The 26,131-nt window shown below is 44.9% G+C and overlaps 2 protein-coding genes across 2 annotated transcripts; both read left to right on the forward strand.

The window, feature by feature from the left end:
* Positions 1-1,122: 1,122 nt before the first annotated feature.
* On the forward strand, positions 1,123-15,424 carry LOC104840515 (multiple epidermal growth factor-like domains protein 6). The gene is made up of 17 exons (XM_010581487.1): positions 1,123-1,184; positions 2,849-3,069; positions 3,269-3,415; positions 4,109-4,273; positions 5,884-6,126; positions 6,501-6,626; positions 7,051-7,230; positions 7,407-7,631; positions 8,151-8,277; positions 8,607-8,806; positions 9,579-9,791; positions 10,737-10,882; positions 11,430-11,557; positions 12,437-12,569; positions 12,900-13,032; positions 14,406-14,617; positions 15,366-15,424. The coding sequence occupies exons 2-16, from the start codon at positions 3,021-3,023 to the stop codon at positions 14,474-14,476; spliced, it is 2,286 nt and encodes a 761-aa protein (XP_010579789.1). The 5' UTR covers positions 1,123-1,184; positions 2,849-3,020; the 3' UTR covers positions 14,477-14,617; positions 15,366-15,424.
* A 47-nt stretch (positions 15,425-15,471) lies between these two features.
* On the forward strand, positions 15,472-19,736 carry LOC104840516. Its single transcript, XM_010581488.1, has 8 exons — positions 15,472-15,485; positions 15,926-16,008; positions 16,807-16,967; positions 17,197-17,338; positions 17,708-17,904; positions 18,003-18,081; positions 18,614-18,745; positions 19,534-19,736. The coding sequence occupies exons 1-8, from the start codon at positions 15,472-15,474 to the stop codon at positions 19,575-19,577; spliced, it is 852 nt and encodes a 283-aa protein (XP_010579790.1). The 3' UTR covers positions 19,578-19,736.
* The last annotated feature ends 6,395 nt before the right edge of the window (positions 19,737-26,131 follow it).

Here is a 26,131-nt window from a genome sequence, read left to right on the forward strand (position 1 = left end):
CCTGGGTCTGGCTGAACTAACGGGGGAGGAAGGCTGACTATGTTGATAGAGAACGACATTGCCTGTCACCTCTTGTAATATCTCCTGAGCAAGGTGCTATTCTTTGTATTCTAGGTTCACATACTCCTGAGCTGTGCCCTGCTGGGTACTTCTGTCTGCCAGGTACCAACTTCAGTACAGAGCATCCATGTCCAAAGGGTACCTTTGGCCCCAGGACTGGCACCACTAGCGAGTCTGACTGTGAGCCCTGCCCAGCAGGTAAGTAGGGACTTGGCACAAGAAACCCAGGGGGCATACATGGGAAGGTTCAGGAAAATCCTTCATGTTATTGACTCCTGCACTGATTTTCTGTGCAGGCCCTCACACTGAGATTGCTTTCCTGTTCGTTTTAGGCATGTATTGTTCAGCACCAGGTCTATCACAGCCTTCTGGATTTTGCAGTTCAGGTTATCATTGTGCCAAGGGAGCCATCAGCCCAGCCCCCTTCAAACACAGGGTGAGTGAGTGCCGGGCAGCAGGACAGTAAACCTAGTGACAAGGAACGGTCTGTCACAATCTTGTAGCTTCTGGTGTAACATTTTTCCAAGCATTAGTGCTCTCTATGGGGTTGCTCTTGCCTTTTACTGCTGCCCTTGAAAGCTCCTCAGATGTAGTGATGTGCTGCTCTTAATGTCTGCTGGAATATGTTGCTGCCTACTAATAAATTCTGGCCAGATCTCCATTTCTGTAGATTGCACTGGAGCATGCTGTCTGTCTCCTCCAAAAGGTGGCATCAGGGATAGGATAGCCACGCCTCAGCAGCCAGTGCCCTTTTTATGCCAGCTGTGGTCTTCATTTAGTTTCAGCGGCAGCAGACTTGTAGGACTCAGGTCCTATGTGCCCTTTCCAGAACCTGGCTGTGTGGTACATTGTGCTAAATCTTCTTTCAAGAACACTTTTCCTCTGCTCTGTATTTTTCTGATACAGGTGGAATCTTCCAGCCTTGGTCTGCCTGGTAATGACATCTGTCCTGTAGGGCATTTCTGCCCCAGCGGTACAGGGTATCCCGTGCCCTGTCCTCCTGGATCCTTCTCTACCATTGTGGGCCTGGAGGCAGAGGAACAGTGCCAGCCCTGCCCAGCCGGACGGTATTGCAGTGGGGCAGGATTATCTGATCTGGCCCAGACATCGCTGTGTAACGCAGGGTGCGGTGAGACAGTTGCTTGTTAGTGGCAAAATACAGCTGTCAGGATTGCTCCAGGTTATAGTAGAGGGACATCCAAACTAAAAGATACTGGGCCTGAATGTCTCTTGTCGAATGCCTTGTGTGCAAATATTTACGCTCAAGATTGATTAAACCACAACGACTTTTGTTCTTACCCCTTCCAGTCGGCTACACAGCATCTACTTGGTGATCTCAGTAGATGTTTCAGAGCCATTTCTTTTCCCTTTATGTTTGCCTGACATTCTGTCCCAGCCTTGTACATGGTTTTTCGCTATTTTCACTCTAGGTTTAGTGTATTACAAATCCCTTATTTAGCCTCATAATCATACTTGCTGAAAATTCGACCTGGGCATCCTTTTCCTCTTCTGTGTTTTATCTCTTTTCCCACAAGGTGGTGCAATAACCAGAGACAAGGTAGCATTTCTAGCCTTCATAATGTAAGCAGAAAAGTGCTGTTACCTGTATTTGTCCATTTCATGAGTATGCCTTGTAGCAAGAAGCTAAAGAAACTCAGTTTATTTGGTCTGTGAAAGAGAATTTTAGAAGTAATTTCACTGTAGCGTAATGAGTTTTTGTGGGGAAAGATTTTTGATAGCAGGTGGCTCTTGAATCTAGTGGAGAAAACCACAGCGAAATTTGGCTAGAAGTTGAAGCTGAACTTAGAATACAAGCAAGGGCTGCATTTGGAATGACTAAAAATAATTAGCCACAGAAACAGAATTCCTGGGAGCAATAGGGATTTGCCACTTCTCCAGTTGAATTTTAGAGCCTTCCCAAAAATTCCTTTAACCCTAGAAAGATTTTATAGCCTGCCTGCAACAGTATTGGCTAAGGTTTTCTGGGCTGAGTGATAATGAATATTATATGACTATAAATGACTCTCAGCTTCCAAAATATGTGAAGTTCTTGCCTCCAACAGGGTACAATTTGTGCTGTGCCCAGGCTGCTTTTCAACACCTCTACCATGTAGCATTCATCACTTCTCATAGCCCGTTCAGTCCTAAACAGGTCTTGCTTCCAGGCAAAAGAACAGCTTTGCTGTTCTTTTGTTCAGTGCTGCTCCTTTTGCACTCAGTATTTTGCCTTAAGGACTAGGAATTGTTTCTTCTTCAGAAACTACATCGTTTGAATCCTTCTCTACAGCATGCGATGGGACCATGGCTCTCCCTTCCTTGTTGCTCAGCTCTTACCGTAACAGATTTTATATTTCTTCGTCTTTACTTGCTGGCAGAGTGTTGGGAGGGAAGTGGTAAAGGGAAGATTCAATGTTAGAACTAGATGGCATGAAAACAGAAGCCTACAAGAAGACTGGGGACAAAAGGAGGCTAAGCAAAGACAGCAGGAACTGAACGCTTGGGCCCTGTGCTTTGAAGTAAAAAAACGCTTTAGTTTTCAAAGGCTTTTCCTTTCAGAATGAGAACGCTTTCCAGTCAGCTTAGTGCAAAAAAGCCATTTGCTGGGATTTTCAGGTGGGCACTAAATTCCAGATGACAGGGAGAACATGTTGGCAAAACTGAAACAAACTGCATTTTCAAGGGTTTGTTAATGTGCTGACTGTTGGTTTTTGATTAGTGCCTCCCCCACCTATTGCCTCTAAACAGGGCTGTCAGCTCACTGTTTCAGGTCTGGATTTTCTCTCTACAGCTATGTTTGCCTGGGAGGAAACTCTGCTCCCTGCCCTTCTGATGGGATTCATGGATACAGATGTCCCAGCGGCTTCTACTGTCCTACGGGCACTGGGGTCGAACTGCCCTGTGAGCCTGGCACATTCAGCCCTGTGCCTGGGGCAAGTGTCTGCCTCCCTTGCCCAGCTGGTATGGCCTGCAGCAGTGCTGCCACTGTCGAGCCACTCGGCTGCCCCAGAGGTGAGCAATACATGTGTGCAGCAAAACCCCTAACATACGAGTGGGAAGAGATATGATGGATGCCTGTACAACTCTTTCTGGCTGATCCATAGTAGTGGTTCACTCCAGGGGATGCTATTAGTTAGAGCAAGCTCAGTGTTCCCACCTCTTTCTCCTTCCTTTTTTGAGCGGTGTCTCATTCATCTCTCTCAATGTGCAGGTTACTATTGTCCAGTTCGGACGGCTGTCCCCCTGCCGTGCCCTGAGGGGACACTGAACGCCTTGGAGGGGGCATTTGCCCCCACTGCCTGCAGGCTGTGCCCAGTGGGGAGGTACTGCAGAGGAGATGCTAACTGGGAACCTGATGGTGAGTTTTTGGTTAATAACAGACCACCCGCAACAGAGGGGTTGGAGATTCAGGGCTGGACGATGTAAGGAAGTAGAAAACATATGTCAGTGAACAAAGGTCATAAAGGCTATTGGAGGGCACCCTTCTTCCCTAGGTCTGTGCCTATGAGTCATTTCTTTTGTCTGTTTCATTCTTTTAACAGAGCATTTGTCTTGGATGTTATTTTTATGTTAGGGCATTACTTTCCTTGTCTCCCTTAGTTTTTTCTGCTTTCTCTTTCTTTGCTTTTAACCCTTTTATTGCTCTTGTTTCTGTCCTCCTAAATCCTTCCCCTCCTGTTTAAGCAGAGTAGTTGTCACTGGGCCAAAATGCAAAGGTTGGACATATGAGAAGAAGAGAGGCAGAACTCCTTCCACAGAAAACAAAATATGAGGAACCAGTTAGAGAATTGAGAAGGTAAGCAAATGCCAGATGAGGTCAGTGCAAGTAAAGGAAGGAAGTGATAGAGGCCAAAGATTGAAGAGAAGGAGGGAAGGCAAACAAAAGGTGAACAGCCCAGGATATCAGCAGTGGTAAAACAGGACAAGGATGGGCTTCCCGCTTATGTTGTCCGAGTTATCTGCCTACTTCTGAGGGTTAGAGGAGGTGCCTCTTCACTGACCATGGTACCATGGGCTGGCAATTGCCACCCTCTCTGTTCTCCCATGGCAGGTCTGTGTTCAGCTGGGTACTACTGTGAAGGAGGAGCCACTGATGCTATTCCACATGGGACACCTGCGTTCCCGCTCAGTGGCCCCTGCCCACTTGGGCACTATTGTCCAGAGGGTACTCATTTCCCAATTGCCTGCCCAGTGGGGACCCTGAACAATGCCACAGGTGAGTGTGACTTCACCCACAGGTTTCTCCTGTGGTCCACAGTGATGGGGGAGTTCATAGCTGGCAGCCATGGTGAGGGGGTGCCCCTTGGTCACTGAGGGGTAGTGGTACCCTCACCCAGGCCTGATGGTGGCAATGTGTTATCAGTTTAACTAAGTGCTGATGATGCTGTGACTGTACTGGGTGTACTTTCATCTCCCTCTCTCGCTGGCCTTGACTTTTGGTTTCTTCCTCAGGTGGTACCTCCCCAGAGAGCTGTGTGCCATGCTATCCTGGGTCTTTCTGTGCTAGCGTTGGTTTGAGTTCTCCAACAGGACCTTGTACTGAGGGGTTTTACTGCCCACCAAACTTCAGCTCCATCAGCCCCACAGCGTTCCTCTGCCCTAAGGTACTGCTTAGTGACAGCTGGGCAGTGAAAGGGGTGGGTCTTAGCTCTGGGCAGGAGGTGTCCGTTTTCCACAGTGGCAAAGGGTCACACGTGCCTGATTGAAATGTTGATTACATCCGCATGGAGTGTTGCCTTAGGCTTTGCTAATTCTGGGATTCACCCTTTACACAGACCCTAAGTTTGCCAACATCTCCATGCAATCCTCTTCTTTCTCTGTCATTGCCAGGGTCACTTCTGCCAGTCAGGGACAGCCCACCCAACACCATGCCCTGCTGGGGAATACCAGCCAGCCAGGGGCTCTGCATCCTGCACTCCATGCCAGAGAGGATTCTACTGCCAGGAGCTGGTGGCAGGAGACCTCAAGCGCTGCCCACCACATTCTTACTGTCCTACAGGTCCACTGAAACTTGCATACCTGTTATGCCAAGGATTCAAATGTCGTGTGCCTCACTGTGATCCTAGAGTTGTACAAACCTAATGTGTGTCTTCCTGTAGGCCAGGTGATGAGGAGGTGGCAATGAGCAAATATGGCATAGTTGCTGCCTTGCTTTCTGGGAGTCATTTTTTATGCTATGATACGCTTCTAGAGTCCTGTCAAATCCCAGCAGTCTTCCTAGGGTTTTTTATTGTCTCTGCGGTTTCCCTTTCAGGCACATGGGTTCCTCTCACGTGTCCTGAAGGCACCTTCACTCCTGCAAATATGACTGGCCTCTGGAATGAGAAGGAATGCCTGCCTTGCTTACCTGGTCACTACTGCAGGTTATGATTCATTTCAATCTGGCATTTTTTCACTTTGTCTTAAGCAGTTTGGCATCCTTGTTTTGTGCTGATAAATCGATGCTAAGTGCCTCCCAGCTTTTCTACCACAAGTCTCTCATTCAAGGAAAGAAATATAATCTTAGATACAGCTTTTGGTTACAGAGGTGTTGGATCTGTGAATTCTGGGAGGCATCTCAAAGCAGTCTGACGTCATTGTCACTATACAAAGAAGCATCTGAAAGAGACAGTGGGTAGCATTTGTGAAAATGTGGAAGTAATCCAGAAAGTCCAACCCAGTGGAAAGTCATCCACAATTTCATCTGAAGCAATTTGCCCATGTTCACAGAATTTGAACTCAAAAGTGCCTGGCTCGCTCTAGTAATCTGCATGTTTTTATAAGTGGAGAAAATGGGTCTATTTTCTGTCTCATATCAGTGTAAGAAGTTCTTATTTTTTGTTGCAGACTTCATAGAGTTCATTGGATCAATACTTGCTCTGCTTCTGCACCAAATCGTTAGTAGTACATTGTATATAAATTCTGACTGTCCTCTCTGCTCCAGGCGTGGACGGCTGGAGGGGAAGTGTGCTGCTGGATACTTCTGCCTTGCTGGGAGCTCTCAGTCTACTCCACAGGGCCACAGCTTTTCCTGGCGCGTCCTGTCTGGGTGCCGCTGGGGTCAGGTGTGTGCAGGGCTGTGTCCTGCAGGTAAGTGAGAATCTCAATAGTATTTAAAGTATAGAATATTGACTTGCTTCCAAACAACTGGAGAGCATCTGTTATCTTGTGTAATAGGTTATGGTCACTTTTTTGAAGTTGTCATTGCTCATTGGTTTCCTCTGGTTTTATATCTTGAGAACAAAGAGGTGTGCCTCACCAAAAAGGCCACCTTGAATTTATGGTGCTAGACTGTTAGTCCAGCAAAGTTTGAAGGCTGTTGGTTCGGCTCTCTACATGCAGAGCAGCATCCCAAAGCTGTGTAGATGTTTATTCTACAACAACAGAAGGGTCTTGCTGAGTAATTTTTGCCATTGGAGGGCTTTTATATTTTACATTCATCTCTTTCCCATCCATTTCTGTAGGTTTCTACTGCCTGGAGGGATCTGAGGTACCTATACCGTGTCCTGCCAATACTATTAGAGATGTTCCAGGGGCTGCAAAGAGAGAAGACTGCCTGCCCTGTCCACCAGGCCACTGGTGCAAAGCAGGTTGGAACTCGGGGGTAAAGAGTGAGGGGAGGGAGTGGGAGTTGCTTTTCAAGAGGGTTGTACGTATCCCTGAGTCCAGTGAGGCTAGCTTTGATACCAGATAGTGCATTGTGGAACAGTCCTTGCAGTAGGACACACGCTCTAGTCATGAGTTCTAGTGTCTGCAGAGAAGAGAGACATTTAACACTGTTAATATAACGTGCTGTTCCAGAAAACATTGGAAATGTAGGAGAGCCTGGGATCACTACCAGTCAGTCTCCAAATATCCCTGTGTGATATCTGTGAGAAGAGAGGCTTGGATTGTGGAGGTGGGTTGTGTGCATGTGTGCAGTAGTTTAGGAAGGACCCAGGGAGGACACAGAAGAAAGGTGTTCCAATTACAATGAAAAGATGACTCTTTAAAGCCCTGCTTTCTGCTTGTTAGGGGATTCAGAGGCCTACCTGTGTCCATCAGGACACTATTGCTTCAGAGGCAATGGCAGCGACCACAGCAGTCTCTTGGCACCTCAGAAATGCCCTCCGCAAACTTACCGCAAGCACCCAGGAGCTCAGAGCCTGACGGATTGCCAACCATGTCCTCCAGGCTATCACTGCCCTTTATCAGGTAAGTGCCAGGCGAAAGCGAGCCCTTTCTCACCTTTAGAGCTGATTACAAAACTTCCTGAGATGAGATAGGGGAAGGGAGAGGTAATTCATGTTCCCAGCAAGCTAAGAGCCCTTCTCTGGAACCCCTCCTGGCCATTCAGCCTCCCTTTCTTCATTCATTTCTCTTCCTAACAGGTCTGACCACGTTTGAGGATTATCCGTGCCCCCCTGGATACTGGTGCCCTGGGAAAGGGGATGCTTTCCTTTGTCCAGCTGGCACTTCCAGGATCCAGCCTGGTGCAAAATCATTGGAAGAGTGTGATCCCTGCTCACCTGGATACTATTGCCCGGATCCAGCACAGACAGGGCTGCCTAACACCCAAGGAGTACCTTGTAAACCTGGCTATGAATGCCCAGCAGGTGATATGACCGTGCTCTTTTGTTTTCTTTATTTCCAGCTACTTCTGAGTCTAGATGGCTGAACCGTGCACCGCAGGCACAGCCACAGCATTTAGCAGTGACTAGACACATTTTTGCAGTAGCCCTCCTAGGACATGGTCACTGGTGGAGTGGCTTTGGAAGTGGATTTATTACCCTGAATCCTTTTCCTGGCTTTTGGCCTTTGAATTCTCATCTCCCGTTTCTCAGCTCTCCCTTCCTGTTCTCCTTTAGCTGAGGTTCTCGAAGGAAGTGGTCTGGTCCTAAAAAAGAAGCAGATATCTTTCATCATCTAGGGCTAGTTATTCAGGTGTTAGCATTCCATGTTAAATATCAAACTGGTTCCCAACACATCTGGCCCTTCTGTGAGCAAGAGGAAAAGTGCAGTGTTTAGGCACAGTCACACTTAATAAGCCCCCTTGCTCACTGTCTCCCCAACACACACTCTCTTGTTCTGGAAATGTCACGTAATCAATCACTATTTCCCCTTTTTTCCACCAGGTTCAGTAAATCCTAAGCCTTGCAGGCCTGGCCTATACTGTGGTGCTCACACAGCTGCGCCTTCTGTGTGCCCTGCTGGGTATTACTGTCCCGAAGGATCATCGACATACAATAGCCCTGAGCAGCTGTGAGTACCTAGCATGTTTGGTGCAGCCAGCTTTAAGTTTCTAAAAAATCTGAATATTGGGAAGTGTGCCTGTGATAAAACCTGAGTTAATGCTTCAACCACGGTCTTTGTGCATTGTGCAAAAGCTAAGGTATCTTTGTAATTACAGTTACGGATTTGGTGACTTCCAAGACTGAGGGTGATTTATGATTTCTATTAGTTAGCTTGAGCCTAGGACCAGATGAGAACCATTTTTAATTTTGCCTTCAGTTTGCAGTGGTCATTGAATCCAGAAATCAAAACACTTCCAGAGACTTTCTTCCCTCTTCCTGCCTTGTTTTGCCTTCCAGGTGTGTGTTTCCCTACTACTGTCCCCCAGGCAGTGCTCATCCACTGCCTTGTGAAGGAGGGTACATGGCCCTCAGCTTGCCTGGTCTAAGGGATTCATTTGAGAAATTCTGCAGAATCTGCGATGGAGGCACCTATCGTAGTGACTCTCTCATCACGGCACCCTGTCAGCCCTGCCCAGCAGGCTTCATCTGCCCGCAAGGTAAATGGAGCTGCCGTGGCGGAGTGGGGCAAGAAGTAGCATCTTAAATTGTAACGAGAAAGTTTTAAGTTCTATGTGGGCAAAGTTCTTAATGCTCTACAGTTACAAATCCCTGGTGAGGGCTGTCACATTAGTTTGTGGAGTATTTGTTTGTGGTGGGTTGTTAGAAGAGTTTAGAGAAATGGGACAAGAGTGGTTTGGATATTGGTGTCCTGCCTCTCAGGGGATGATCTGTCAAGCCCTTGCGAGTCGTGTTTTCTCTAATTTTGTGGCTTAGCTGAGAGGCTCAGAGTTAATGTATTACAAGAAGTAGAAGAGTGAACCTAGGGGTTCAAAGTTTGCTGCGCGACAGCCACTGCTGCTTGCAACCTGCTGGGTTAGGATGCAAGAGGAATAGCTTTACAAGCATTTGAAAGTCTCTGTTGGCTGGGATCCTATGTTGAGTTCACTGACGTGTTAGCTCCTGCCATATACTGTGGAGGAGATCATGTCTACCCACTCTTGTCATTGGATTTGTCCAGTGAAATAACTGGGACAAAGGAATCAAGATTTATATTTAAATATAAGTAAAATAAATTGAAAAATGTTTAATGTTGATTAACTTTATATATGCATATGTGTGTATTTATATATATTTGTATTTATGGACATATATATATATAGGTATGTGTACATGTATCGCTGGAATAAATAAGTGCTCTCTGCCTATCTCTTAGCACTTGCTTGGGTCCTTAAGCAGAGTCTATGTCTAACAGCCTATCACTTTCTCTAGGCAGTGAGGGTTACCACAAGAAGCCATGCCCCAGTGGCTATTACTGCCCTCCCCTGGCATCTGCCCCTCTGCCCTGTCCCCCGGGGACCTATGGGAGCAGCAACTTTGCAAAGCGTATAGAGGATTGCCAGGCCTGTCCTGCCAACACCTTCAATCACCTTCCTGCTCAGGCTGCCTGTTTCCCCTGTGGCAGCTCTTCTTCCTCTCAGCCTGGTGAGTTGCTGTTTGTGAGGGAAACTTTTCACCTCTGTTATGAGAAAGGCTAAAAAGGAAATCACCTAGAAATGTGATTCCCCCATATGGTTTCATGACAGACCACAAGCCCTGGGATCCTCGTGATGCTGTGTGTGCTATCAATGCCTGGCTGCTCTTTCTCTGTCCCACCCAGAAGAAGCATTCAATTTTCAAAGCTGTCTTTTGTTCTCTTGTGCTCTGTTAGCCGAAGGGATTTGAATTCATCTTCAAAGGAAGGAAGAGATGAGATGAGCAGCCCTACTAATTCTTGCTCTATCGTTGCTTTGAAAGCAGCGGAGTTTCACCAAGAGTACTTTTACCCTGAATTGGGGAGCTTGCATTAAATGTAGGTGTGCTTTTGAGCCAAAACTGGGCACTCTAACCATGTCCAGCTTTGGCTATGATAAAGTGGGAAAAGGCTAGAAAACTGGAAGGTAGGTGGCTAAGCACAGCAGAGAGTGTATATGCTTTATTTAGTGTACTGTGCAGTACTGTACCAGCATTTCAGATCAAGTGGATTTGAGAGTGTTGAGGCTCAAGAGAGGGGCTTGGCAGCCTTGATTGACTGGGTCCTTACCCTATCCAGTGGCTTAATGTACAAGTTAATGGAGTGCTTGTCAAAATGCCACTGTGGCAAATGACCAGCTGGGCCTTTTCGCATCTCTTGTTAAATGGGCACTTCAGGAAATGATCTAATGATTGTGTTGGTGGAGGAAAAGGCAGGCTGGCTCCAGCTGGCTTTCCTGTTGGCTCCGCTCTGCTGTGCTAGTGGGGCAGCAGACTCCAGGAGTGTCACTAAAATGAGCAGTGTGATTTGGCCAGAGTATTATTCAACACAGGAACTGCTGCTTTTTGGTGAGCACAGTTTTTGCAAACTATATTCCCTACCATGATTACCACTCTAAATCCAACCTTTTCTCTAAGGTGCTGCCAGCTGTACCTGCCATGGGTTGAACCGGGCTTTCCAGCAGTCGGATGCCTCCTGTATTTGCCAGGCAGGTTACATTTACTATGATGAGCGAGGCAAGAAAGACCCTGACAGCAACAGCAATCAGGACTGCCGACCTCAGGTAAAGTTTGGCTTCAGAACAAAGTTGTTGCATGACATGCAGGAGAAGGAAAGTAGTTCAGTGCTTTAGGCCCTCTCTCAGGGCGTGTACGTGCGTGCAATCTGAGCTTAGTTTTCTGGGCTTCTGCAGACACAAGCAAGTCCTTTAGCTGTTTTGTTTGAGACCCTTGCCCCTTCCTTGTAGGATATTGGCCTTGTCATCTTTACCAGAATCTCGTGAAGTGGAATTCATAAGGGCTGGAGGCAAAAGATACTTCCATACTACAGCAGTGGGGAGCAGCCAAGTGTCTCAGATGATAGATGCAGGAATATAAGCCTCCATATGGAGTTCTTCATTAGACCGGCTTGAGGAATTTGGATGGGAAGTGAAGGTGTTGTGATCTTTCTTCCACACTTTCCAAGTTGTCTTTTAACAGACCTTGTTGGATTACCTTTACGTTGAATGTCAGCAGTGTGGGTGGGGGAGGGAGATAATTTTGTCTGCTGCATCTTGTTGAAGTGCTAGAGCTTGTCTGGTTTCACACATTGGATGAGTGTTGTTCTTTCAGGTGGATGAGCTCTGCGCTCCTGGAGAGGTCCGTCTAGCATCTACGCGCCAGTGTGTTTTTCCTGAGCAATATGACTGCTCTCCTTCTTGTGGGCCTGCAGGTGGAGAGATTAATGCAGAGCTGGGCATGTAAGTCTCAGCCCAGCCTCTCATTAAGAAGTACTTCACAATTAGTTCTGAGTGGCTGAGTTACTGATCCCATGAAGTCATTCCAGGGTAGGGCTGTGGGAGGTCTTTTTGAGAAATTTTCCATTGCTGGAGTTCCTTTCTGTGGAGATACCAGCCTTCAGTCCACATTTGTTGGCCTCATTCCTCTACCTGGAGAGTATGTCTGTGTTTTCAACATTACCTAGTGGTTTTGTATGCTTGGGTGGAGACACCAGAATGAACACTGAGTGACAACATGAGGGCGAACAGAGCTCACGTTTTCTGAGGTAGACCTTTTCTGTGTACCTCAGGTTGAGCCCTCCCTAAAGTGGATGATCCCTCTATTAGATTTAGACCAGAACTGAGGAAATGGATCCTCATTCCTGTGCCCCCCGCCTTCAATGCTGACTAAAACATTGAAGCTAGTTCTTGTCATATGATACTACTTTTTTCTCTTTGTGAATAAGCTTCTGTATTGCAAAATCTTCTCCCGACATGGATTGCACAGAAATCTAGTGTGTTAAAATGGTACTCTGTTGCTTTCACCCATTTTCTTAAAGCAGAACTTTAGGGAGGGATGCATAATACTCTGTTACAGGACCAAAGTTCATCTCTATTAGCCACCAAGAGAAGCCTGTTACAGAGTGGGGTATCGTATTTTGGCCTTTCCCGTGCACCTACTAGCAGACAGAGTACTGGATGAGATGGTCTGTGAGTTTGCTCTATCCTGTTTTACATGGATATAGAGTAGGTCCACTCATTGCGTAGATTGTAAGATACTGGGGCTAGCCTGACCATCAGTATGTTGTAGCTGTTTGCTCAGAGATCACGAGTGATCGAGACCTTTTGTCCACTTTATAGATGTCACTGCAAGCAGTATGTCTCTTCGGAGGAACTCTGTGACCAACTGTGTTTGCAGAGAGCCCCACGGATCTCCTTGGGATTTGGTATCAATAGAGAGCTGCTTCTGAGGATAAACGAAGGAGAAGCGAGGGTAAGTATGGAGTGAGGGAATGCTTTCCCAGCATGCAAGTCTGGAGAGAGCCCTTATAGACTACGGTTAGGTAAAGGGACTCTTGGGGGCTGAGGTTACAGAAGGGTACAAAACCGTGAGCAGAGAGGAGAGACTCAATATCTCTCATTGCCTAGAGTACTGATCAGGCAGCAGGTTGGTGTATTACTGAGAAATGATAGTTCCTGAATGGTGGGGATAAAACCTCACTAGAGCAGTCTTGTACAGCTGAAGGTAAGGTTGATCACAAACCAGGGTCCGAGTCCAGGGTTGATTGTATCAGTGATCAGTGTTCTTCTCTGCTTTTAATAGGAAGTGGCAAATGTTCTGGGCCCAGATGAACATGTGCAGAAAAGTCAGCGAGTGCATTTGGTTCTGTTTAGTCCCAGTGGAGTGCTAGGTTTCATTGTCTCCAGCACAGATGTACTGGATGCATTTCTCACGGGTAAGGCTTGCAAGCCCCTGAGAGTGAACCTAAGTTCCAGCCAGACTAAGCCATTAATTTCCTTTCAAGTTGGCACAGCAAGCAGACAGCAGGTTGGCGCAGAGGGAATTGATTGTCAGACACTTCAAACTATTTACAAAGTAGGGAAAGATCTCGTGCTATCTGGGAGTAAACAATGGGGACCTGCAGTGGCTGCATGGTTAGCTCCCTGGAAACAAGTCAAATAAAGATTGTAGGATGATTTTGGCCTTCCAAGGAACTAGAAGGAAACTCAGTTTGGAGGCAAATCTGTTGGCAAGTGCATGCTGGCTCCTAATTCCAGTTGCTCCTCATTTATGGTAGCGTGACTCAGAGCAGAATTTGGCCTTGTGAGCTGTAATTGCCCACAGACACAAAATAAATAGTCCTTCATTGCTAAGGGTTAGGTGTTTTCACATGCTGCTCTTTTTGCAGAATTAATTTTGTTTTGTCCTGTTGCCTGTGGCAGGAGATTTTTCATCACATCAGTTGCTGCAGAAAGGTCATCGAGTCCAGAGGACTTCCTCCAAAGATATCCATGCCTTGCCCCTTGTTCCTAACCCAGTAGTATGTTTGGAAGCAGGAGACACGATCCTTTTCCAGCTTAGCATCAATTCTCACAGTGAGTGGTTTTGGGTCTGTGTGCTCTTTGCAGATATATGTGTCTAGACCTGTTTAGAGCAATGACTCCACATTTGGTAGTACCACATGTATGAGCACTCTCCTTCACCTCCCTGACTCACTTGCCCTCAGGGGATTCCAGAACTGTAGTCTAGGCTCTGCCAGTGACTTACCTGGTGTTTTTTACTTTTAGACTGGATTTCTGTAGAATAGAGGTAGAATTTTTCCTCTGTTAGAAAGTGTAAGCCTTTCTTGGGCAGTACTGCATAAGTCAATTAAATGAGTTGACACTGCATAGCCCTATAAAAGAAATGCAGTTACATAGTTCTTTGCCAGACCAGTGTCAGCTATCCTAACCGAAGTGGGTCCAAGTTGCTGACACTGTGATGAACTGTTCCCAGATCGTGCATCCAGCTATTACCCTGTTTATCAGAAGCAGCATCTATATAACAGCAACCCAAGCTGGGATTTTGGACCCTTCCGAAGGCTAGACCACCTCGTCCAGGAGACTCACCTCAACATCTCCTGGTAATAATTGGCGTGATTAACAGTGCATGTGTTATGGGCAGGACCTGAGAGCGAGTCTTTCACAGAATCAGTAGGTCCTTGGAAGCGAGCAGTATGTGAAAATGCCAAAATTTGGTGTGTTCAAGTCCATGTATTTAACCATCATCGCAGCTGGAGGCTAAAGAAAGTTTGGATCAACCGGCACCTTCCTTACTTCTCCCTTCTAGGTTTGCCCATGTTTTCCTGGAGTCTGGGACATATGTTTTCAGGGATAGGACCATTCAGGAACACTTCCTGATTGTGACTGTGAATGAAGCAAATGTGGGCTGTGACCGCAGAGATGTATCCTTCCAGCCCTCTTCTCTGTTCCAGCTGGCCAGACATGGCGTTTTGAAGCAACGGGATCTGAACTTGGCTCCTAACTGGGCTGCTATCACAGGTACAGCCAAAACACTGTGATACCTACCTTGAACCTTGATGCTTAGCCATGACCTTTCTTGTACCTCTTCAGGTGTGTTTAAACAAGCATTATTTTTTTTTTTTAATACCATAAAACCACTGGCTTTGTCAGCTTTAATCCTTTTCTCCTGTGGAGATTCCCTTCCCAAAGTTCACTGCTCTCTAGCCAAGAACCTGCCTGTGTAGGAGCTGAAGGGGGAAAGAGAGGGAAGGAGCAGTTGTGTTTCTCTCCACACCCTGCTTGAAGAATTCAAGTAATTGAGGGCTTTGCTTTCCTTGGCTTGAAAGCAGAAAGTGTTAGTGTGTTTCTGTGACAAACTAAAGTGAAATTAAATGCAGAATTTAAAAGTTCACTAAAGGCTAAACACAAGGGCAGTTAAGGTCTTTCCTCAAAGCCATACCTCTGTGTAAGTGCTGTGTACATACCAGTGCTTTGTCCATCAGTGAGAGGACAGTAAAGCAATAGGAATGAAAGCGTGGCTTGCGAGCGTGATCCTTGGTTCTGTCACGTTCAGCTACCAGTGCTGAAAGCATTTTTCCTCCTTGCCTGCATGCACCAGATCAGCAAGGGGAGAAGCAGAAGCCCGTGTGATGAATACGAAATTTTCTAAATATTGGTTTTGTCTGGGAGGGAGAGCCTTTAGTGAAGTGTAAAAGGGAGACTGTGGTATTGATACACACTGCTTCCTATGTTTCTTACTTCTTGCCATCCCTCTTGGCTTCCCCAGTGGTCCTTTTTGTTCTGGGCTTCCTGATCGTGGTGCTGACAACCCTGGCTGTAGTGCTCCAGCCTGCTGTCCCTATCATTAGCCCCCTGAAGAGCTGGAAGCCACGATGGAGGAGCCTGGGTGAGCCGCACATCCCGCCAGAGTACGTCCTCCTTAAAGACAGGTAAACCACCTTTGCATGGTAGGTATCAGGAGCTCAGACCTTGATAATACAAAAGCATGCCCTATTGTAATTACTGACTCAGTCCCTGATGCTGGACTTCTTGCCAGCTTTACAGTACACTGAGTTTCTACCTGCACAGGGAGTTTCTTGGTATTACCCAGGAGCTCCCCAGCAGTATTCCAGCTCTCTTCCAGTATAGCGTAAAACAGCTCTGTTGTGTCATCTGCGTAGGGTATTATTGTCTGAATTACCTGACCTAGGCTTCCCCTGCATGTTTTGACTTCAAAATCTAGACAAGAAACTTGTTCTTCTGCTTGAACTAGGCTTGTAATAATGCACTATCTGATTTTACTGAGAAAAATGAGATATTCTTCATCCCTTCTGTCATTCCATCTAGCCTTCAGTTCTATCAGATGGTTGGTCCTCATGCTTCTGGAGAAGATGCTGGCTTCACAGAGAAAGGAGCTGTGCATAATGCAGGTGAAGTGCGGTGCCAGCCCCAGGTGTTCTCCCATCGGCTTCTTCCCACTTAGTCCCCATTCTGTTGTCTTCTGTTAACTCTCTACTATGATATTTTGTACCTACTCAGAAATTTATGCACACGCTTGAGGTCACGCAGTCACTTTGGCTGCTATGCACTCGCATGTTTGCGCACATTTACACACACACACGCATGTGTGTGCATACCACACGCGCTTCTATGCTATGTTCGTTTTATCTCTCCAGTTGGGGAGTGTAACCTCCTGTCATTGGAATGCGTTAGTGTTTTCTTCCTTAGGAATTAGGAGGTAAGTGGCCAGCCCTGAAACGTCCCTTAAAACAGTAGCGGGTTCAGATGACTAATGAAGAAAATAAAGATCTTTAAAAATATTTTCTTGGGTTCTCCTGTTGGTCATTCTATTCTCTGAAGGCACATGACTGATGGGCCTTGTTTGCCTTCTGGGAATGACCTCTTTTTGGGAATTTCAGGATGTTCACAGGGTAGAGTAAGTCCAGAACCCAGCAGATGGCACCATCTAGTGATGCCGAGAATTGCTTACAGACAAGTAGCACCCTGACAGTTTACTGGGCAAGTTAGGAGTTGATAGTAACGCTCTGTCATCTTCCCCCTCACTAAGGAACGAGACCTTCTCTTACATCTCTTGCCTCAACCATTTTCGTTCTTCACAGTACACAAAATGCTTTTGCATCCTATGGACAGGCAGTGCCCCTTCTGGGAAATAAATTAGAATAGACTTGTGGCCAGCGGTTAAGTGTGAAACTTACCTTGTGTTTCAGAAGAGCGTTTTGCACTGAGGGTTCTGGAGGATTTCAGTGTTCGCACCCTGTACGATAAGCTGGAAGATCAAAATTTGCACCTGGCATCTCAGCTGGCAAAGCACAGGATGGATGTGTTGGTGTTTTACAACAGAATCAGCCAGCAGATTCAAAGTCTCATGGTCAGTGTGAAGAAACAGTTGAGGGAAGGGAGTCTTGTAACTGTGAAATTTGTAAGATAAGTGATTCCCCTGAAGTGGCAGTTTACTGAGGGATAGGTCTTACTCCTTTTGGTACCTTATTTTGGCATGAAATAGTTACACTAATCTCTGTTTTGATATGAGAGGCAGAGTGTGGAATGGGTGAATTGTGAGGTTTTCAGAATATAATACCGCTGCTTTCTGTAAACAGGACATGGTGCAAGCACTGGACTCTGAAGCCCTGAAAATCCTTGCCAGGCAAAGGATTTGTGGGCATAAACCTGCAGACAGCAGCCGGGCAGCAGTGGGCGTTGAACAATGTGATGAATGCTGTAGCAACAACTTCCAAGCAGGTGAGAGCACCAGAGTGCAGAGCAAGAGAGAAGCGGAGTGTAAGGGTAGCGTCAGTGAACCAGTTAAAAAAAAACAAAACAAAACATGGGTTGTACACACGAGAAAAGATCCCACCAGATCATGTCTTCCAGTCTTCTTGTAGTTCTGTAAGAGCTGACAGCCTGTCTTCATGTGAGTTCCATGAGAAGACAGGTCTGTCAGCTTAGGAACGGGTAAGCACAGAGTTAATTTGGAAATGTTACAGCATGAGGCATCTTGGAACCATCTTGTGGAATTTCCAAAGAAAGGTTCCTGCTCTTGGTTTTACTCTGGAGATCATTACAGTTCTTCATGTGGTTCTGTAGAAGTCCATTTAAATTGCTTGTCAGGTTCATTAGGTGCTCCGTGGCGAGAGACAACACAGTTAATGAAAGCTCTGGAAATGCTGCTTGGGAATGCTCTGTACAAGAATGTAGCTGTGAAACGAGAGATGGAGCAGAAGGTCCAAGGACAGAATGTGATGACAGTTGTACCCTCACTGGACAGCCTAGCCAGTGGAAGTAAATCAGAAGTAGTCAAAGGGCAGGTGAGCTGCAGGTGTCTGTTGCTGGGCTATCTCTCACCTTTCTGCTAGTTTTTCCGCTTGCCCGTTTCTTTAACTCTTGGGCCCTTTTTATCCCACAGGACCATGAGCTGCCACAGCAATATGAGCTCTTCAGTAGGAAAGATTCTTTTTTCAGCTTCCCTGGACATGAAGAACATGGTAAGGGCAGTGACTTAGTTGTGGGTGCCATGGGTACTTTTCAGCAATCACAGTAGAAGGCTGAGTCAGTGAAGTCAAGGTTAAGAGAGAGTATATATGTTTGCTAACAGAGCAAATGTATAATTACTTTTTCCCGTTTATGCTCTTACTTTCACATAATTTTTTTTTTGCTGAGGTGGACAATTGAAATTTTTCCAGTTCAGGAAAGCCACTTCTGCCTCCTCTGTTCTTCTGTAAGAGGGAAGTCAAGGAGCTTTCCTCCCCGCAGACCCTTTACAGCTATATCTTAGGTGACTACCTGTAGGGAAGAGATTAGGTGTCACTATACTAATTAAATGCTAATGTGGGGAGGTCAGGAAAATTCTGTACCATCAGTTCTGTGATCCTCACAGGCTCTGGGTAGGCATTCTCTCTGCTCAGCACAGTATTTCCTTGTGGCAGCATGTATGTTGCAGTCATCCAGACATGAAGAGCCTCTTCTTCCTTTAGGCTTAAAAGTGCCCCCCCCCCCCCCCGTTTTCTTCACGTTTAGATCTCCATTTGGCTTATCTGACTGAGTTGGAGGTGGAGGGCCTGATAGCAGCTTCCCCCCTTGCCAAGACTCTGTGTGAGATCAAGCAAGCTTTGATGAATCTGCAGCAACCTTCAGACCTTGTTAATACAGGTAACGGATCTTAGCCTGTATTGCAGTTTCTGTTTCCCTATAGTGGATAGGATATGAGATTACAAAATGTGGCGAGAGAAGTTGTCTCTCATCTTTGGTGCCTTGGTAAAACACACAGATGTCTGCTGTTGAGCTGCAGGTCATTAAAAAGAAGTCACCAGAAGGCCAATAAGCAGACCAAAGTGCTTGACTAATTCACACATGTAGACTTGTTTTCTTCTTTTTCTCAGCAGGTACTTACACAACTGGAAGATTTTTGTTTCTTATTAATTCATTTGTTAGAGCTTTTCTGTTCATCACAAAAGGTTTCCAGGGAAAATGTTGTAATACAGCCAAGATCTGTAATCTTAGGAAGCAATTTACCAGCAAGAGAGTAAGGCAGCTGGTTCTCTTCATGTGTACTGGTTTATAGTAGTAAATAAACAAAGAGTTAAAATAAGCAGGATGTCTTCTGAACAGAGTGTTTTCCTCAAGCTGTTGCTGAATTTTTAGACTGTGATGTTTAGAGTTTGAAATTATTAATGGTGTGGTTTTGGTGTAATTATGGGTGGATCATTTGCATTATTTTGAAATTCAGATACAGAGAGCTTTGCAAGGGCCTGAATATGCTATCAGTGTGCACTATGTAGCTTGCCACATACTCTAGAGTCACTGAGTCAGCGTATAGTGCTGGCAGTAGATCCTGCCCTGTTTTTTTGCCCATTGGACTAGGCTGCCATAGTGGTGGCATAGCAATCCCTTGCTGCTGTCCACTGACGCTCTGCCTTTGTTTTGAATTTCTGTAACAGACAGCAAACATCAAACAGGCGTGGGGAGCTCAGCCCTCTTCTGAGCTGCTGGATTCTTGGGCCACAAAGAGGGATGAAGCTCTGCTGCTGGAAATAAAGAGGAGCTGCATTGCTCAGAGGATTGAAGAGACAGAAGCAGAAGTATTTCACCTTCTGCAAAGTAAAATAGCCACCAGCCTATTTCCTTGAGGAACGTAGCTTGTCCTTGGCAATGGCTAAATGTGGATTATGGGAGGAGGGTGTGTGCGCCTGCGGACAGAGCTGCAGTACCTGAAGGATAAGAATAGCTAAGTATTTAGTTAGAGATGTACTTGGTCGAATATGTAATGGATAATCCATATTCTGTTTGCTTAACCTGGTTGAAATACTTTCACATTTGCCTTGGATTATCAATAATTTGTAGGCTTGAGAAGGAAGCTGAGGTTCTTGACATTGTTTAATAATTTTATAGTTTTCATTGTTAAGTCAGTAAAGCAGAAAACACGTGAGGCCACAGCTGGCATAAGAGCCCGTACTTATCAATGCATTTTTTATAGCCTTTATGATCTTGGATACAAAGGATATTTGTGAGGGTTTTTCAAGTACAGTTTAGAGCCATACTTCTAAGCCTTGCCCAGCATCTCTACGTTGCCTGTGCATGCTTTCAGTATACTCACGTTGGTTTCTGTAAGGTCTGCTGGTAGAGACCTTGAAGGTCTCTAGAGATGTGATTTTTTGAGCAAAGAGTACACTTAAACTACTCCCTGTAGTGGTGACAGCAGGGATCAATATAGCAGCTGGTAACCAGTGCTCTGGGAGCCTGATGTTGAAACTGAAAATAGCTTTCCTACCATTCTTACTCTTTTGGCCTGTCTGTATGACGCCAAGAGAGCCTGGCTGTGAAGTGGCCTTTGCTTCTGTGGAACAGGAGCAGAATCAGAACACTTGCTCCATCTCTTTCTGCGGAATATTCCTTAGTTCCAGGTGAAGTACAGCAATGTAAAATCTCTTGACTATGAGCCAGCACAGTACCTTGGCAACCTCCACAGGTAGGCTTCAGCCAAGTGTTTCCAACAGCAAAGCCTGTTCTCTTTTCACTGCAATATTGACTGAATTGCTTATGTGTGAAGAGGTCTGTAAACCCACTCCTTCCCGGTTCCTAGACGCAAATCTGTGTTTACTCCTCCTGCCTTTGCATAACCATAGTGGGTATTAAGAGAGTGAGACTTCAGTGCCCAGGAGCCAAGACAGAAGCTCTTGGTTTTGCTTCCAGTAACTGGCGTCTCTGGTGGATCCAGAGGAACTGCAAGGTCTTTTGCCTTCATCTACTCATTTTGGTGGTTCCCCATTTTCTGAGCTTGCTCCCAAAACCAAAACACTTGTTTTGGTTCCTTTGCAACTTCACCTTGGGAGAATTTAGGTACTTGCTGATGCTCTGAAGGGGCTTTGGGAAAATGGGACGATTTTAGGAAGCAAAACATATCTACAGGCAAACACTACAAAACACCTGTAGGCCACTTTCTGTGATTGCCTGTTCTAGAATATAGTAGTGAAAAAACTGTCATTGCTCTCCATGTTGCTCTCTTTTTCAGGTTATCAGCAGGTATGTTTATAACAGTACTACGCAGAGGTAAGCGTCTTCAGTGATTGCTGTCTCTAATATCCACAGGGAAACATCATACTGAGAGAGGTGATAAAAGTTCTCTGTGACTTGTGGTTCCAGGTTACATTTGTAAAAGGCAGGGTGGAAGGCACTAGTAAATAAAACTTGTCAAATTTTTCATTGTAACAGTTTTCAAATTCAAGCAATTTTTTGTTTTAGATCAAAACAAAGGTATTTGTATGGAATTTTGCTAGACGTTTTCTTTTTTCCCCACTGTGGTTTTCTTAACAAGTACACTTCAGTTATAAGTAAACATTTTTGAGTTTCAGAATGTTTTGTGTCTTTTTTTCCCATAGAACCAAAGAATATCAATAAAAAGACCAAGTTTCACGCAATGTTTCTTTTCATACTCTGTTAATAGTTCCTTGGAAAGAACAAATAAAAAGAGGATTGGTGCAACCGTTGTTGTTGTTCTACTTCTGAAGTATTTACTGTTGATAGCTCTTTTTCTAGTGGTCTATGGAATCTTCCAGGAGTCCAGTGCTGTCTGGAGTAGCTGTGAAGTCCCCTCACATTTGGGAGGGTGCCATTTACCTGCGACTGCCGATAAGAGTAATCGAGTGGAGGGTCACTTAATTTGGAATTTGGAGAAGGGTCACTGGGCTGTTGGTTTTTATTCGGTTGCTTTGACTTACGCCTCTCTTAACAGAAAATGAAAAGGCCCTTTTGAACATTCAGTGTAAATTTCAGCTTCTCTTGGAGAGCATCAAATACTGCTGCGGCTGTGAGAAGCAAGGTATGGTTGAGTTCCCTGAGAAGGAACCTCTGGTTTATGGCTGTGTGTGGTTCTGAGTTCTGAAATGAGCTGGGTGGTTTCTGCTGATTCTGTCTTCCAGCGTGAAACCATCATCAAGCCTCCCAGTGTGTTAACAAAGCCAGATAATGTTCCTGATGGTGTTTGTTGCAGTTACTGAGGCTGCCCCTGACTGCGCTCATTATCTTGGTTAATCCTTGCCTCTCATTATACATATACACAGATAGATACAGTGCTTTTAAATGCTGTTAGAAGAAAAGGTCTGATGATATTTTCTTCAGATGGCTATTTTCCAACGAGGATTTCATTACTATGTCAACGTGATGAAACATGCCAACAACCAAGATCTACTGGCAGATTCTTTGCAGGTTTTCACACTCAGTCCTTGAATACAGTCACATTAACTAAGCCTGTCAAGTTGCCACTGATTAACAAAACCGTAATGGCTATCTATTGAATTCTCCTAGACATAGCAAGTGCAATGTATTATGAGGCAGCTTATCCCACAGCAAAAGAGGTTTGCGCTGAGTTTTATGACCTGGTTTTTGCCTTGACAAAAAGCATACGCATCAATGTAACTCAGCTGACTCACCACTAGGGTGAGAGGCAGATGATTATTTAGAGATGGTCCTGAATCATAGTACTCAACAAAAATGCACCCACTTTGGGCTGTTTTTCGGATGTGGATTAACCTTTGCATCGCTGACACATGTCTTGAATTTAATTGCCATAGCTCTTAGTAGCTTCAGGCTATTGAACCCTGACCTAGACTTCTGTGTGTTACAGGTGAAACTGAATTGGCAGATGAGAATGGCCAGGTGAAGAATTTGCTCCAGAACCAGGACCACTATGCATCGCAGCTCCTGAGTGAGACAGAGTTTTGTGTGCTGCTCAGTCACACGTATGTAAATTTGCAAATCTCTGTATTGTAGATGCTTTTATTTTCCTTTGTAGCTAGAGAAATACCCACACACAGGTGAAGGTTGAAAGTTAAAGAGGATCTTTGTTCTGGATTCCGAACTTGAGCCTCTGAGCATCCTTAGCTCCGCTCAGAGACAATAGGACCTAATGAAGTTGAACACTTATTGAAGACAGAGCTAAGATACCAGAAACTGGACACCGAAATTAAGGCTGCTTTTGAAAATGGTGGAAGTCAGGATTGCCTTAGTGTAGGACAGAGATTTCCTGATGGTCCCATTTCTACCTCCAGGAAATGTTCTTCTGAAAGTTTCTGGTTTTAATACCATGCTTTTATCCCTCGCAGCACACGGAGGTTCCCAAGAAGCTGTTTTTACACCACGGCTGAAAGACCACAGCATTGTCGCTCCAAAGTTCCTGGGTAGGTAGCCTGAAGTAGATGCTTCTGTAATCTTGTTTTCAAACATGAGAGGAGAGAATATCATATCAGCTGTGCTCTTAGGGGAGGAATAAAAGCCCCAAGTAAAGGGGTTTAATTTATAGTCAAAATGGGAAATCCTTATTTCTAGAACTAAGAAATTAAAACTAATGAAGAAAATGCTTGTTAGTATCTTTCCATTGTACGTGAAGTGCTGGAGTCATAGATGACATGGTGTGTACCATGGAGGTACAAGAATTACTTTTAATCTTCTCTTATCAGCTACTTTTTCTTTTCTCTCTGCAGCTAGACTGGGGAAGTGGGAAGATTCAAAAGTGTCACCTACCAGAGTGAAATCCAGAAAATATGGCAAACAGTCAGTCTTGCTTTTGGAAGTTCCATCCACAGAAGGTGAGCCCCTGACCTGAATGAAATGAATGCTTATGCTTTCTTTGGGTCCCCAGCACCTATCCGTGAGCGTATTGTGTTTCTACTGCACGTAAAAGGAGTCATTCACCACAGGGCAACAAGAATGAAACTGTGGCTTCCCCTTCCAAAGAAACTGAGAAACTCTAATAATGGCAAGTCAAAGGAGTTGCTTGGTACTGAGTTTTGGAGGCCATCTTTATGCTTGTTGGTTTATTTCTTGATGAAAGAATTTGTTGGGTTATTTCCAGAAGCCTGAAATAGTAAATGGCTCATTTCTATGAGAAAAGTCTCACTGAGCTAGTTTATCAGTGAATCGGTTTGAAGCCAGGTACACGCTTAATAAATTTGCCAAATGAAGCCTTGATCCTTGCAGACACTGGGCTTGTATGGTGCATCACAGAAATTGGCAGAAGGACAAACTCCAGCCCCAGGTTGGTTGATCTTTAACTCAGTAGTTTTATTTCTGGAATTGTTGAAGTATTCAATTAACAAGTCCTTAGTACTTTTATCTCAACTTTTACCTGACTGATTAGCTTCTCTAAGTGACTTTATAACTTCTCAGGTGGGTTGTACTTCCATGGAATGGACCCTGTCCCATATTTCACATACCTGATGAATCAGTAGTCCTGCTGATTTGCTGCGCTAAGTGCTTGTATGTATACAGCACAATGAGAGACATATTAAAACTGTGTATAAGAACCTAGATCATCTTGTAAAAGCTATAGGTGAACCTTTCTTCTTCAAGGTTCCTCTAAAAAAAAAAAAGAGCCTGTAAAACCTAATCAGCGAGAATATAACTTTTCTTTGTACAACACCCAGCGGTACATTGACCTCGGATAAATTCAGTTTTAAAGTTGCCATGCTTGGTTTTATGCAACTCTTCTGTTGCTGATTGTATTTAGACTTAAACAAAAAGATTTCAAAAATGTATTTTCTAACAGTGGCCCCCAAATAAGGTGAGGGCTGTTGGGACTCTCCATTAAGATTCCCTACATGCTGGTGACGATACAGTGAAATTCACCTCTGTCTGTCTATGTGAGAACTGTACGACAATCTTGGAAGTATTTAGCTGTTCATGTCATGGGAAAGTATTGTCTGTATTTTCTACAAAGAACCAATGCTCAGCCCATCTTGGTCACCCAGCAATTCAAATTCCTACTCCTGGCTTTGGAAGTAAAAGCAGCAACTAATTTCTATTAAATTCAAGGAGAAAATCTGTGCTTCTGGAGACACTGTATTCCTCTGCTTCAAATCCATTCAGTATAACACTTGTTCTATGTGTGTCATTTTTTCTGACATATTTTAATGCACACTTGGAATCCAGCAGGTAGCGTCTCTTTTCTGTGAGATTTGCAGAAGTACTAAGACATGTAATACTTTGGTGATACAGGAATGGTCACCATAGATCATGTTACTGACTCGCTGTATTGTTGATTGCAGTTACAAAAGGCATGAAGCAATGGAGCTACAAAATGAGATTGCACTGATAATAAGGAAGTGCAAAAGCGGTGTCTGCTTTGGATTTGTGGAGATCTAGAATTTGTTGGGACGTGGCCTTTTTGTAAGGTAGCATCAGAAATAACAGTTACTTCAGTGGGAGGTCCCTGTTTTCTCTTGAACTTACAGAATTCAGTCTTGCAAGAGGTCTGAGAAAATTAAAATCAGATAAAGGGAAATAGATACCCCTGCTAGCTTTTCCTAGGAAAGAAAACAGATAACCCTGAACGAGTAGCAGATAAAACAGGATGACTCATAAATTACGCAGGACAAAATCTTGTCTTAAAGTAAGTCAGGTATCTAGTCCAGTCATTAGAAGAACTGGAAGAAACTTGAATTGAGAAAGAGGAAACTTGGTTTTCCTTGTTACCCTTTACTGACTGGCAGTATTAGTCCCTGAAAAGAGAGACCTGGAAAATCTACTTGTGTCTATCAAAAGCAACAGGCATTGATTCCCAATCTCCCCCTCACCCATCTGTCAGCCAGTGTAAGTTCTGACAAATCAAAGCCCAAAATAGCACAAAATATGCACTGTTCTCTGTGAGAAATCTGCTGCAGGCCATTACTCCTACATACACCTTTGAGCAACAAAGCAAACAATTCTGTAGTTCCAAAACCATACCAAGTGTACACCTGTGGTATTCTTATTGAGAGTAAAGCCGCTATCAAGCCTATTTCTTGGAGCAAATTTGCCAAGCCAAACATAGATAAAGTGAAGAACGTGGCATTAAAAAAGCTGGTGCTTTTCAGGTGCCCAGCTCTTAGTAAATTCTACTGGAGAGCCATTGTGCGTAGGTCTGACAGGTTGGCCTTTGTAAACAGTGCCAGGGGAGGTACTAGCTGATAACTGCGTTGTGGTCAACAAGCAAGTCAAGGTGCTCTATAGGTCGAAGATCTCTTGTAATGCTGAACTTTGAGGCCAGTTGCTTTTTGGCAGGTG

The sequence above is a fragment of the Haliaeetus leucocephalus genome, unplaced genomic scaffold, assembly GCF_000737465.1.
Source record: "Haliaeetus leucocephalus isolate CR32 unplaced genomic scaffold, Haliaeetus_leucocephalus-4.0 Scaffold773, whole genome shotgun sequence".
NCBI classification, from domain to species: Eukaryota; Metazoa; Chordata; class Aves; order Accipitriformes; family Accipitridae; genus Haliaeetus; species Haliaeetus leucocephalus.

Coding starts and splice junctions, on each gene's coding strand:
- LOC104840515 (XM_010581487.1), top strand. CDS start 3,021: ATGGCCTGCAGCAGTGCTGCCACTGTCGAGCCACTCGGCTGCCCCAGA. Junction 8,278..8,606: donor TACAATAGCCCTGAGCAGCT/GTGAGTACCTAG, acceptor TTTGCCTTCCAG/GTGTGTGTTTCCCTACTACT. Junction 13,033..14,405: donor ACTGGATGCATTTCTCACGG/GTAAGGCTTGCA, acceptor TCTCCCTTCTAG/GTTTGCCCATGTTTTCCTGG.
- LOC104840516 (XM_010581488.1), top strand. Junction 16,968..17,196: donor AGCAGATTCAAAGTCTCATG/GTCAGTGTGAAG, acceptor TTCTGTAAACAG/GACATGGTGCAAGCACTGGA. Junction 17,905..18,002: donor CAGAAGTAGTCAAAGGGCAG/GTGAGCTGCAGG, acceptor TTTATCCCACAG/GACCATGAGCTGCCACAGCA.